The 12386-nt window shown below is 41.2% G+C and overlaps 1 protein-coding gene across 3 annotated transcripts in view; it reads left to right on the top strand.

Moving 5' to 3' along the window:
• The first annotated feature begins 28 nt into the window (after positions 1 to 28).
• Positions 29 to 12386, top strand: part of CDK8 (cyclin dependent kinase 8) — an 84806-nt gene continuing 72448 nt past the window's right edge. For all 3 annotated transcript variants that reach the window (XM_075716040.1, XM_075716032.1, XM_075716046.1), the window contains exon 1: positions 29 to 156. In XM_075716040.1, coding sequence (XP_075572155.1) covers positions 29 to 156 — 128 coding nt within the window. The remainder of the gene's footprint in view (positions 157 to 12386) is intronic.

Genomic DNA, 12386 nt, shown 5'->3' with positions numbered 1-12386 from the left:
GCTGGGGGCGGCGCGGCGGGCGCTGAAGATGGACTATGACTTCAAGGTGAAGCTGACCGGGGAGCGCGAGCGGGTGGAGGACCTCTTCGAGTACGAGGGCTGCAAGGTGGGCAGGGGCACCTACGGGCACGTCTACAAAGCCAAGCGGAAGGACGGGTGAGTGAGGAGCGGGGCTCCCCGGCCCCCGCCGCGGGCTCTCCGCGCCCCCCACCCCCGGTCTCCGGCCGCCCTGCCCCGCGCCCCCGCTCCCTCCCGCCCCACGGGCCCCTGTGTCCCCCGGCCCCCGCCTTAACGCCGCCCGGCCTCTGCTGCCGGCCGGTTAAACCCCACGTTTTGCCGTCCGGGCTGGGCTGGGGTCCCCCCGGGTCGCCGAGCGGGCCCTAACCCCGCCGCTGCCGCCCCCTCAGCGCAGCGCCGGAGCCCCGCTCCGCTACCGGCGGGGTTTGGAGAAAAAAAATTGTGTACTTCAGGGAAACGCTTAACTTAATGGATTTTCGCTGTGAACAAATGAGTAGCCGCTTACAGTCTTCAGCCTGACCATCAGCTTCGTAGAGCAGGGTTTTGTTGGTTTTTTTTTTTTTAATATTATGCTTTTTTGTCTGATTTACTACTTGTAGTCACCATTTTGGGTGTTCTTGCTGGCTGCTTCAGGAACCGAAGTCTGCTTGTCCTTTTGGCGCTTTAGAATGCCTTAAGAGAGCTTTGCCTGTGACCCCTTCTCGCCACAGACCCGAGTAAACGAATTGCTTTGCGTAAATCTTTTAAAGAAAGATCTAGCAAACTGTCATTTAGGTTTCCCTCGTCCGCGACATGGCATCACTTGCTGAACAGCAGAACAATAGGAAGTAGGGAGCAGAAGAAGCGCGACAGGCTCGGGTTATGCTTGTAACAGGTCCTAAATTTTAAATGACATCCATTCTTTCTCTTGCAGTCTCCTCGCAGCGCTGCTCTGTATGTTGTCATTCAAATAACGTGTATTTTAAAAGTCTGGGTGTTATTTTTACATTTGATAAATAAAAAACTTTTAAAGCAGGCTGCGGTCAGTCATGGCTGAAACATGAGCTGGTTCTGTTTACATAAGCTTTAATTCTGGAAATGCTTTAGTCATTGCCTGCAGAACGGGTGTAATGGGACTGGTCCTGCCTTATCTCGTCTGCATCTTAAACATACCGATATTAATTGTAGCACAGTTACTTCAGTGTGAATTTTGTTTGCTGGTATGAGTCAGCTAACTACTTTTTTTCTCAAATTTTACATTTGGATCCTTAAAATTGTTTATAGGAGAAATTCTTCTCTTGCCTGATTTCCCCCCACCTCCCCCGGGAGGGGAGGGGGAGAAAACTGTTGTGAGTGTGATAAGCCATTGCCTCAAGTCTCCTTATGTGCAGGTACTAACTCTGCTAGTACAGCCAGCCCCGGCTTCAGTGCCGATAAGGAGACCTGTAATATGAAAACCAGATTGAGGTACTAAAAGCTACCGACTGCATTTCTAGTGTTCGTGTTGGGCTCTTTGCAGCGGTTCAGCATCTTGGACTGCAGCAGCGTGTAGGGAATTCAGCATGTGATACCAGTGAAGCATATATTCAAACATATTTTTGGCAAAATCCTCAGTCTGCTTGATGGTGTTTGGGAGAGTGTGTGTAGAGCTGCTGGTGGTAGTGTCATTTTGAGAAATTTCAGAAAAATGGAATCCGTGCTTTAAAAAAGGATAGTTACTCAAACGTGGCTTTAAAGTAGAGTTTCCTCTCGTTTCTTGAAGGTGTATGATTTTAAATCCTCTCTCTTCTTGGTGAGGGGGAAAATCAAGGTATGGTAGTTAATTAGTTTGCAAAAAAAACCAGTGACCAATGTATATTGTCTCCTTTTTTTTGCCTTATTGTTCATCTAGTGGCTCCTTTCCCTTCCCTTTCCCTAGTACTTCCCATTTCCCTTCCAGATTTCTGAAAACTTTCTCTTTTATGCTGTGTATGTAAATATGCTGTGTAATTGCCCTTGGACGATCACTAAAATACTTAAAATAGAAACATCCATAGATGTCTTTGTAGCTTATAATATACTTGTACATATGTGCTCTTAAATTATGTGGGTGGAATTAGGATTGAAGTTAAAGGTTCCATTTACATCCCTTTATCCAAAGAAATCCATTAAATTGCACAAGCAAATGTGTAATAACATTTAGTTTTCCTGAAGCTATGGTAATATATGGATGGATGCTATATCTTGCAGTGGGGAGTGTATGAAACAGAGTTCAGTGTTTGTATATTGTTATATGCAAATACTAAAAAAACCCATTCTTACATTGTTTCAATATTCCTCAAATGGCGCATACTGATGGATGAATAACCTGCTTTTGAGTTGTTTGTAGTATTTATACAGCTCGAACTTTCTCTACCTATGAAGCTGCTTGCTATCTTTCAGTTAATTTTAATAATTTTTTCCCTTAAGCTTATAAGTTTAAAGCAAACCTTGTTACATGATTCTAATTCTTATTTTAAATAGCACAAATCTTGCAGTAATATACATCATGGTTTTTAGAGCACTTTGAAGAACGGACTGCAAATGTTTTGTTAAAAATATTGGAGCAGTTTTTTCTTAAATGACATCATATTCTACATACGGATGTCTAATGAATAGAAGAAATACAGAAAAGAACGAAACTTTAATAATTCAGTTTGTGCAAATGTACGTTCTAAAGCCCGCAGTGATAAAAATCCAGTATAAGAGTAGTAGGAGCTGGTGTCTTTAGTATGACTGCAGTCTTCACCTCTTTTTTTTTCTGATTGCTTTTACAGCTGCCTCTGAGGTGCAGTATGGCAATTCAAAACTAGATAGCAGCTGCGTGTCCTAATTGTAGAAGTTAATTGTATGTCATTAAAACTACAAGGGAATGTTTTGGAGGACAGTCTTAAAGGAATCTTGATGGAGTGAGAATCCTTCTTGTGAGTGAAAAAGATGTTCTGTAGTATGTGCTTTAGTGACCCGCTGAGGCCATAACCTGGATTTCATGCTCTGCTCCAACAAAAAAGCCAGCCCAGCCCTGCGGTGCCCTTTGCCACAAGGCGAGGCTTGGGGTCTTGACTGGTCACTCTTAGAGGATCACCAGGTATGGCTCCGTGGAGGTTTTCTTACATATTTGCTGCCAAACTTGACCCAGCTGAACATCAGATCAGCTGAATTGATGCTGAATCAAATCAAGCATCACAGCTGAGCACTACCTGGTGCATTGCCTGCAGCAAAATTGCATTCTGTTCTCAAGTTTTTCTTTTAATCCCTCTTATTTTTAAGTTTATGGTCTCTGTGGTTGAAAAGAATCTCCTGGCTTTTTATTGAATAGTGCTGTCTTTTATTTTTTTTTTTTTTATCAGTGCAGTACCTGTAGTGGAGTTTAAAACCTGCTTAGAACAGAACAAGCTCTGTGTGAATTGATGGGGTTTATTTTTATAGTGGCAAGGTGTACAAGAAGGCATTGACTCTAATGACAGACACCGGGAAGGGTATGCAGGCATGGCGTGTTGAACATCAGTCTTCAGATAAAGAAACTGTTGCTCGTCTCTAGTGGTGGCAGGATAGTTTACTTATTTTTCGGTCCAGAAAATGTCAGTTATTTCCTGCATAAAAGCTGCTTTGCGTGCCATTTGGATGGTCCCTCAGGAACACTGCTCAACCCAGCTATTAAACCTACCTATTTGACTTATGCCAGACTTGGAAAATATGCTAGCGGTTTTTAGTTTGTTAGACTAACATACAGAGTTGATTTTCTTTATTTTTATTTTTTAATTGAGCAGATCAGAATCCTTCAAAGCTCACTAGGAACTGAGTGCCAGGTACAGGCAGACTGAGGTGGCGGGACACTCGGGGCTGCTTGTGCAAGCCTGGTTACTGGAGCTGCCAGTCTGGGCTTTCTGTGCTGGCAGCATGTGCTGGTTGTGTGCTAATGCTTAAGTGGTACCCAGTTTCAATGGGATTGATCGCGCACTGCTTTCTTTTGTTCACTGTCTCCTGCCTTCGGTTTTTATGATACAGCTACAGTAGGAGACCTGAGAGAGAAGCCTATTCTGTGGAGCAAGGCTGCCTGGCCACTCTTGCAGTGGCAATTTGGAGCGTTTCCAAATGTTCATTTTTCATGTTTGTCAGATGTGGTTTGGATGAGAATAAGAAACTATTGAATGTCACTGTCGGGCACTATCTAACTTTTTAATTGCAACAGCAAAAAATGATATAATTGAAGATCTTGAACTATAGTAACATCCCCTGGTGCTTTATTGGAAGCTTTTCTTAGTATCTCAGAAATAGACTTGTGTGGTGAGACTCTGTTGGTGGGGAACCAACAGTAAGCAAGCTAGTGCTCTCCTAGTCACTCTCAAACTGCAAGAGGTCATGTAGGTTCCGAAAACAAGTGCAGCTGGAGAGTTTTTTAATTTCAGCTATTACAGATTTGTGTTGGATGTATTGCTGTAGATGGAGGGACAGATTCTTTCATTTGGACATACTGACACATTGAAACAATGAAAAGATATTTATGTACTGGAATTTTCCTTGCACCCTTCAAACAATCAAATCTATATCCACTTTTTTTTCCTTGAGGGTCTGTATGAGTTCCTAAGAAAGAGAATGGTGGAAAACTAGTGGATGTCCAGTAAACTACTGGTTTGCTTCATTTCTAATATGGTACGTCATAGTCTCTACTTACTGGTAAAAGGATATTGTAAGAATGATGATGATTCTCTCTCAAAAACTTTTGTGTAAAGAGAAACTGAGAGATTGGGAGTATTTTCCTTGGTAAGAAAGAGAAGGCAGAACATGTTTAAGTCAGATAAAATAATGAATGGTTTGGGTGATGTAGAAGATGCTGGTGCTATTCTTGTTTCATGGTATTTGAAGAGGGGGACATGGAATTTTTCTGGTGAAAAATAAGGAAATATTTTAATGCAATGTAGATAAACTGCATAACCTGTTGTCAAAGGGAAAAGATAAGTCAAGAGCTTAGTTTCTGTTCTGTCATGTTACCAAAACCAGTCACTTCTAACTAACTGTTGTAACAAGTTGAATGCTCTTCTGCTCCAGAAGTTAGGCCGCTCTCTCAGAGATCAGGCCAAGCTCTGCAGTGCAGAAGAACCTACCTTTGTTTACTTAGGAATTTGGAGGGTTTTTTTGCAACACTTGGCCTGTCATAAAGTTGTTACCGGATTAGTTGCAGTTTGTCTGTGTTTATGGATGTGTATTGATTGAGTTACTTCAGATCATAGATCACTTATTTTGTCAATGTTTATATCAAACTGATTTTAAGTGAGAGGTACATTGAGTTTGGGAGTGCTACAAATAGAGGTAGTTAGTCCAGAGGGAAATTTTACTTGGCAAGAAGTGGAACAACAAATCTGGACTTAACAGCTTCTTGATTAGTTCTGTATCAAGGCTTTGCAGGAGCTGAATCATGAAGTTCATGCTGTTCGTTCACTGTAAACTTCAAACAACTCTTGTTTTCTTGTCTTCTCTCAGTTTAATAGACATGGGGTGGAGGGAGTAGCTGAATGTTCATGTGTGTTGATTTTGACTTTTGAACTGAAGCAGTTGGTGCAGCTTACAGGCAGGAGGTGAGAGCCGCTGTGTCAGCACGCAAGCGTTTGGCTTGTGACTCCTGTCAACAATAGCATGGAATTTCTAAATGCCACAGACTTTATGTATGTAATATGTGGTAATGCCTTCTTAAAATATATGCCCTGAGTCTCTTTTGGATCCATTACTACAGTAGTTAGAAAGTTCCTAATTAAACTGTATCTACATAATGAGGTATTTATGATGTATTGCATGAAGTCTTGTGCTCTTTAATTTTTCTGGTAAACCACTCATATAACTGTCTTTTCATCTGCTTCCTTCCCTTTTTACCCAGTTAGGTGGCTCCAAGCCTTATAGGTTTTTAAGGTCATGCAGTTGAGCGAGTCCTTCTGTAGCCCCTGGACTTTATTTGGTGTGATCTTTTGTTATCTTGTCACATATGTGTTGATTTATTTTCATAGCCAACAGCAAAGGTGGGGCTGGCATAGCTGTGAGTTAGTGTTTCGTTCCTACCTGAAGCCTTTGACAAGTGCAGAGAAGAGGGTGTGAGAATAGCGTTGCAAAACACCAAAGATCTGGATCTGCTTTTATTCTGGATTTATAAATTAGAATAATATATGTAAATAATGGGGGCATGTACTGCTGTGCTTGATTTCTCATGAGGGAATAGGCGATAGTTTTTGAGGGTGCTGATTGTAGAGAAGGTGCATGTCATCAGAGAATGCTGCTCTTGGTCAAATGATGGTCAGGTAGTAGTATGTTCACTCCAGCTCTTGGGTATTCTTTTATTCTTCTGTTTTGAAGTATTTTAGAAGTGTGTTTTTTTTTTTTTTTTTTTTTAAAAACAACCACCACAAAATAATGGAGTTGTCCTTTATTACCATTGGAATCTGAAGAGCTGTAATTTGTGGACTGCTGTGGCAGAAACTGTGAAAGAAACTGTTTCTTAAGAATAGATTCTTGTAGTTATGCTGAAATTTGGAAACTACAGTGGAATTGTAACAAAGGTACAGTGGCTTGGATTTGTGCATGGCAAGGTTGTACTCCAACAGTATGCAACACCAGTGAACATGGTGATACGCACTTCACAAGACCTCCAGGTTACAGCCCAGATGTGTCCATTTTGGCATTACAAGGTGATTGTTGTGCCACTGTGAGTATTAAAATGGTTATAAAAATCTGACTCTTTATTGAATTTACTGATTTATAAGCCATTCATTGGTGTGCCTGAAATAGTGATAGAAACAGATCATTCTGAATAGCCAGTTAATCTGAGATGCTTCAATCTGCCACCAAAAAAAAAAGGTGGTGGTGGCATCTCCGTTGCTTTTAAGGGTAAGTGTGATGAGGCTCTAACACCTTTCATGCTTCTGTAGCACCTTTGCCAGCCAGTGCAGATTCTAAAAGAATAACCTGTAGTGGATGAGTATCTGGATGTATTCCTTAACCTTTTTGCTGATTTTTAAACAATATGGTTTGTGGTCTCTGCATGTGACAACTGTTCTGTGGAAAATATCACTTTCAAGTGTTTCTGCAGAAACAACAGAAATGTCTTAACCATAAGGCAAAAAAAAGAGAGTATTAATTTTATAGCTACACATACTGATAACCTCTGTATTTCTGAAACTGTTAAAACCCAAAGAGTTCTGTGGCTGTACAGAATCCATGTATAAAGAGATCTGAGGTACTGGCTGCTTTTGAGATACTGGAAAATTGAAGATGGACTTGCAGCCTTGCTGTCTTAAAGTCACACAGACTGCACAAGTCCTGGTTGCAGCTTTTTGTAGCTTGCACAGTAGTTGTGTGAGTACTGGCATTTATGAAACCTGGGTTTTTTTGTTATTTCTTTCCCTTCACCAAGGCTCTTTATTTTATTGTGGAATTATCCACTGGCTAAATGCAAATTCAGATTGGAAGTATACTTGCAGCTAGGGCTTTCTCCTAGGATGAGGTAAATAACATGTTGTGCAGAAGTTATAATCTGTATGTCTTTTGCCAGTCTGCTGCCATGAAGATTCTTAGATTTGATCAGCTTGGATGATTTGAGGTAAAAATCTTATGCTTTCTGGGCATGTGTTGGGGAAGAGGAACTGCCAGATCTTAAACATTTGAATTATGACAAAAGGGCCTATGCTACAGGGAGGTCAAATCTCATTCAGAATTCTCATTTTGAAACTGAGTGAGCCTATGAAGATTATGTTTAATCAACATATAATTGGCGCTCTCTTTTATGCTTGTTTAAAGTATTAACAAAGTAAGCCAGCAGTTTGTTTTGTAATACAAAATACCCAGAATTGTGGATTCTGGCTTTATGTAGATGATGGTAATCAGTTCACCCTCCTCCGTTAATTTAAGTCTTGGAAGTGTTCTTTAAGGTTCAATACAGACAAAATGTATCTAAGTTTGTTCAAGTAAGGTAGTGAAGCTGAGGCAGGAGCGTCAAGATATTTAACTTTGCTGCTAACGAAAGGCTTGCTTTCTTTCTGGTATCCTTCTACTGTAAAGCAGTCTTGAGTTTAGAGTAGAGAAGCCCATTGTTTGTAAATGGAGGGGAATAAAGTTTCAGTTTCAGGCTTCATCCCGCCAGTGCTCTTAACTCTCATGCTCCTCTGCCCCCCGCTGCCCCCCATCTTTTCTTTGCGAGCTTGGCGAGTAATGCTGCGTGTTACTGCTACGTGCAGGCTGATCCCCATTCAGGAGGGTTTTGTGTTCTGGCTGGCTAGCCTGCTGTTCTCTCTTGTCTCCTCCGAGGCTCAACAAATGGTTTCTGAGACCTTGTCGAGCCCCCATAATAGCACATTTGGGATTACAGCATGGCTTTATTCGTAGCTACAATTTTTCGTTAGGTACAAGGCCACTTGTGAACTAGTTGCTAACTTCTGTGGATTGTAGGCTTCCCATTTGAGAAATAGCTATTTGAATAAATATGTTGAATTTTGTACGGAAGCGTATGAAGTCCTTAGGTTATATAGGAAAGGTACTGGATAGACAATTTATTATTCTGCTTTTTTACAGAGAATTCTATGGATGTTGCCCTATTGCATGTGTTTCGCATATCCTAGTGAAAGACTGACTTAAGCATATGAAGATCAGGATGCCAAAGAGTCCTTGTCAAATTATGTGCAATTGAACAAAAAGATACTGCTGTTTAGGCAACAGTTTCCATTCAGCTGCATCTTAACTACCTTGAGTGTTAAGTGGTGGTACAGCAAACTATATTATGCAGTCAGTTTAGATTTTTCAGGAAAAAAACTATAAGCCAGGATTAAAGCCGCAGATATTTTCTTTAAAGGACAAAATGTTCGAGAGAACATAGTGATTTTCTCAACTACAGATGATAGTCTAAACATCCAAAATTAAAATTAGCCTTGAAAAAAATGCACGTTTTGTGAACAGAGAAGAACACAACTAAAGGTCACAGAAACAATCTGCCTGTTTTTCTGGGAAAGCTCCATGCTCCGTGCTTGTAACACCTTGCGTACAAGATGTTGACATTTGAATAAAGGACGCTTGAGAGTTGCACTAAAAAAGAAGACTCAATTCATTACTGTCCGTGTGAATAATATGTGCGGCTCAGAACTTGGAATACAAAAGGATCTGAACTGCAGCAAACCCCTGATTCCACCTTGTGTTTCTGGCCAAGATGTGTTTTCTGGGAGAGGCATAGCCTTACCCTGTGAGGGGGAGCCGTAGCTGCAGGTGTACTTTCAATGACAGTTTGCATTCAGGCACTGGATAATCCCACAACGAAGCCTGGGAAAGTCAGGTGTCATCAACTCTCTTGTTCTCGTGGAACTACTGTGCAAGGTGTGGAGCATAACAAAAGCAACTGGAGGAAGCTCTGCCTGGGTGCACTTCAAGACAGCGAGGCAGCAAATTTGTCCCCGAGAGTAATTTGAATCTTACCTAACTTTTTGTACTTGAACTGCTTGGTGTTCAAACTCTCTCTTTTCTTTTTGGGTGAATGTCAATCCTGTTTACGCAGGGCTGAACAAAACAACCCCTCACAAGTAAGTGTGCTAACAGTGCCATTCACTGTTATGTTAATTCAGTTTTATAAAAGCTCAACTGGAAGCTTATGTGACTCTGCCAGATGAGTGTCAGATACCGAAAGACTCAAAAAAAGAGTAGCTATTGCAACACTGAAAGCTCTATGGGTAGAATTCTAGGTATGCGTAAGGGGGGAAAATAGTGTTAGGACTGTATTTCCATCTGCCTGACTAGTTTGCCTATGCTGTGTGAGATCAGAGAGGCTACAAAGCAGAAAATACAGCAATGAATGGCTCGTTAGCCTTATTTCATTTAGGTGGATGCTCTGTCGGGGAGAGATGCCAAGACAGAACTTCGGGACAGTGAGTAGCTACTTACTGAAACAGCTAGTCAGGGCACCCACAACGGGAGAATCGACCTGGGACTTGGCCTGCAGCAGGATGAAAGAGCAGATTCGGACTGTTACTACTGAGGGCTGTCTGTGACAGACATGGTTTGTACTTTGCTCCTGGAGGGATGCTGAATCTGTACAAGCTCAAGAAATCTGCTTGAAGTACCACTTCAGTTTTTTAAAAAACAAAAAAAAGGGGTGGGGGAGAGGTGGTGGTGACGGGAGGAGGCTTCTTGAAGCTAAAAGAGAGCCAAGAAGGTGAAATGTTGCAAGCTGCTTGGGAACCATTTTTGAAGCTTTTCTGGGCTCTCAGTGAGTATCTCAGTATGTAGTGCTCATCGAGACACGCTGTAAAACCATCAATTAAAATCTGACATGGCCAAATAACAGAATAAAGGAAGCCCTTAGGAGTGAGAATATGTTCTTTGAAAAATTAAGTCTTCTGTGAATGATTAATGTAGAAAAGAAGGCAAGCGATGGTAAGCTAAGTGTAGAAATGTAGTGTGACAGGCCCCCTTGGCAACCTCTTGCCCATATAAGCCTTCAAAAACACACACAAGCTCCCCCCACCCCTCCCCAACCTTGAGAAACTACTTGGGAATGAAATTAATCTTCCTTCCCCCCTCTCCTTTTCCGATGCATCAGTAGCACAATGCTATCTGTAAGGACCAGGGGACCACTGAACTATAGAAAGGGTGTTTAGAGAAGATGAAATGACAGCGGGAGAAAACCTTTGTTTTTTTCTGTGCGTTATGAAAGAGCTTAAGGAATTGGAGGCGAAGGAATGCATTGGGAATCTGTCTCAAATTGCAGTGTTTGGGAAAGGAGCTGTTTGAACAAACTGAAGTTGAAGGGCAGTCAGTTGTCAAGATGAGATATGTTGACAAATCTGAAGGAGTTCAAGAATGAAATAAGCAAATGACTAACCAGAAAGTATAACCCAATCCTTTAAATTGTCCCCATCACAGAAGACTGGAAAGAGGCACTGGTGACCTCAGTTTTTAAAAGGAGTTATTGGAAGAGTGGAAAATACTAACTAGTAAGCTGAACCAAGAGTAGAGATAGTGGACACGTGAAAGGTGCCAAGTTGAAGAGACAACAGCCTTATAAAACACATTCAACATCTCCAAAGTCTATTAAAATCCTTTGACGGAGTTAACGTATAGGTTAAGGCAACATAGTTGATGTAATCTAGATAGGATTTCCAAAAGGCATTCTGTGAAGTCCCCTACCAAAGACTTAAGCTGAACATAGAGGTGGTTCTTCTCTGGATAGAGAAGCTAGTTAAAGATGTGAATGAATGGTGAGAGGTCATTGGTATTTCTCAGGAATCTGAGTTGCTCAGCCGTTTTGTTTGGGAATCACTTGTCATAAATAGTTGGGAAGCAGCTTTGCTGATGAGGGGGAGTTACTTGGGATAGTGAAGGCAAGGACTGATTGTGAAGGCTTGGCCCTCAGTATCACAAAGTCCTTCTCCGATAATGTATCATACTCATTGAAGTGATGCGTATGGGAAAATGGTCCTTTCTTTACTCACACAACGGTAGCCTCTGCATTTATTACTACTTAAGAAAAAGATTTTGGAGTCTATAATGACAGTTTTGTGAAAGTGCTAGCTCAGTGCAAGTAATTGCTAAAAAGCAGAGAGAATCACACGACTTACTAGCAATGGAGCAGGGCACAAAGCATGGTGTCATTGTTGCTGTAAATCCTATTTGCAGTATTGTAGGCACTTCTAATCCCTTCATCCCAGGCAGGGTATAATAGCCCTGAGGAGGGCCAACAAGAATACTCAGAAATGTGGAGCAGTGTCTGTATGAAAACTTCAGTCATACCCATAGATGAGGACTCTTGTGCATCTGTGAGAGTGAGGGACAGGGAGAGTCTGAAATCCTGAGTGTCATTGAGAAGACAGGAAACAGTTGTTCAGTGACTGGATAAATTTATGAAAGATAAACAAACCCATTAAGAGCTTTTAAATAAGAAAATATAATCTGTGAACCTGTAGCTCCTTCAGTAGTATGTTTGTGACTGTTAGGCAAATCTGTGACTTACAAAGCTTCTCATCACAAGATTTTTTTTTAAAGCAGCAAATATGTTGTTTCCTCCATGTAAACCAAATAATTTCACAGATTTGACTACTGAAAAAAAATGTACCAAACATGGAAGTTACCCAATGAAACTATGGGTTTCTGAAGTTTAGATCAGTGCTTTAGCCCTGTTTGTGGTTTGCTTTTCAGAACAGATGCTTTGAAATGCTGTGCTGTCTTTATGCAACTTCTAGTTTTTGAAGTGGTACAAATATTGAGGTGACTTAAGAGCAATCTGAGAGAAGGAGGAAAGTGCCAATGAAATACAGCAATCTTTTATAGAGAATTTGCATAGCTACCTCTTGTATTGCTTTATACAAAAGTACTGGTGAGACTGCCACGTCCTTTAATAAAGCAGCATG

Source organism: Pelecanus crispus, chromosome 1 (genome assembly GCF_030463565.1).
Source record: "Pelecanus crispus isolate bPelCri1 chromosome 1, bPelCri1.pri, whole genome shotgun sequence".
Lineage (NCBI taxonomy): Eukaryota > Metazoa > Chordata > Aves > Pelecaniformes > Pelecanidae > Pelecanus > Pelecanus crispus.
The sequence above is the reverse complement of the archived record's forward strand: the minus strand, read 5'-3'. Positions and strand labels throughout refer to the sequence as shown.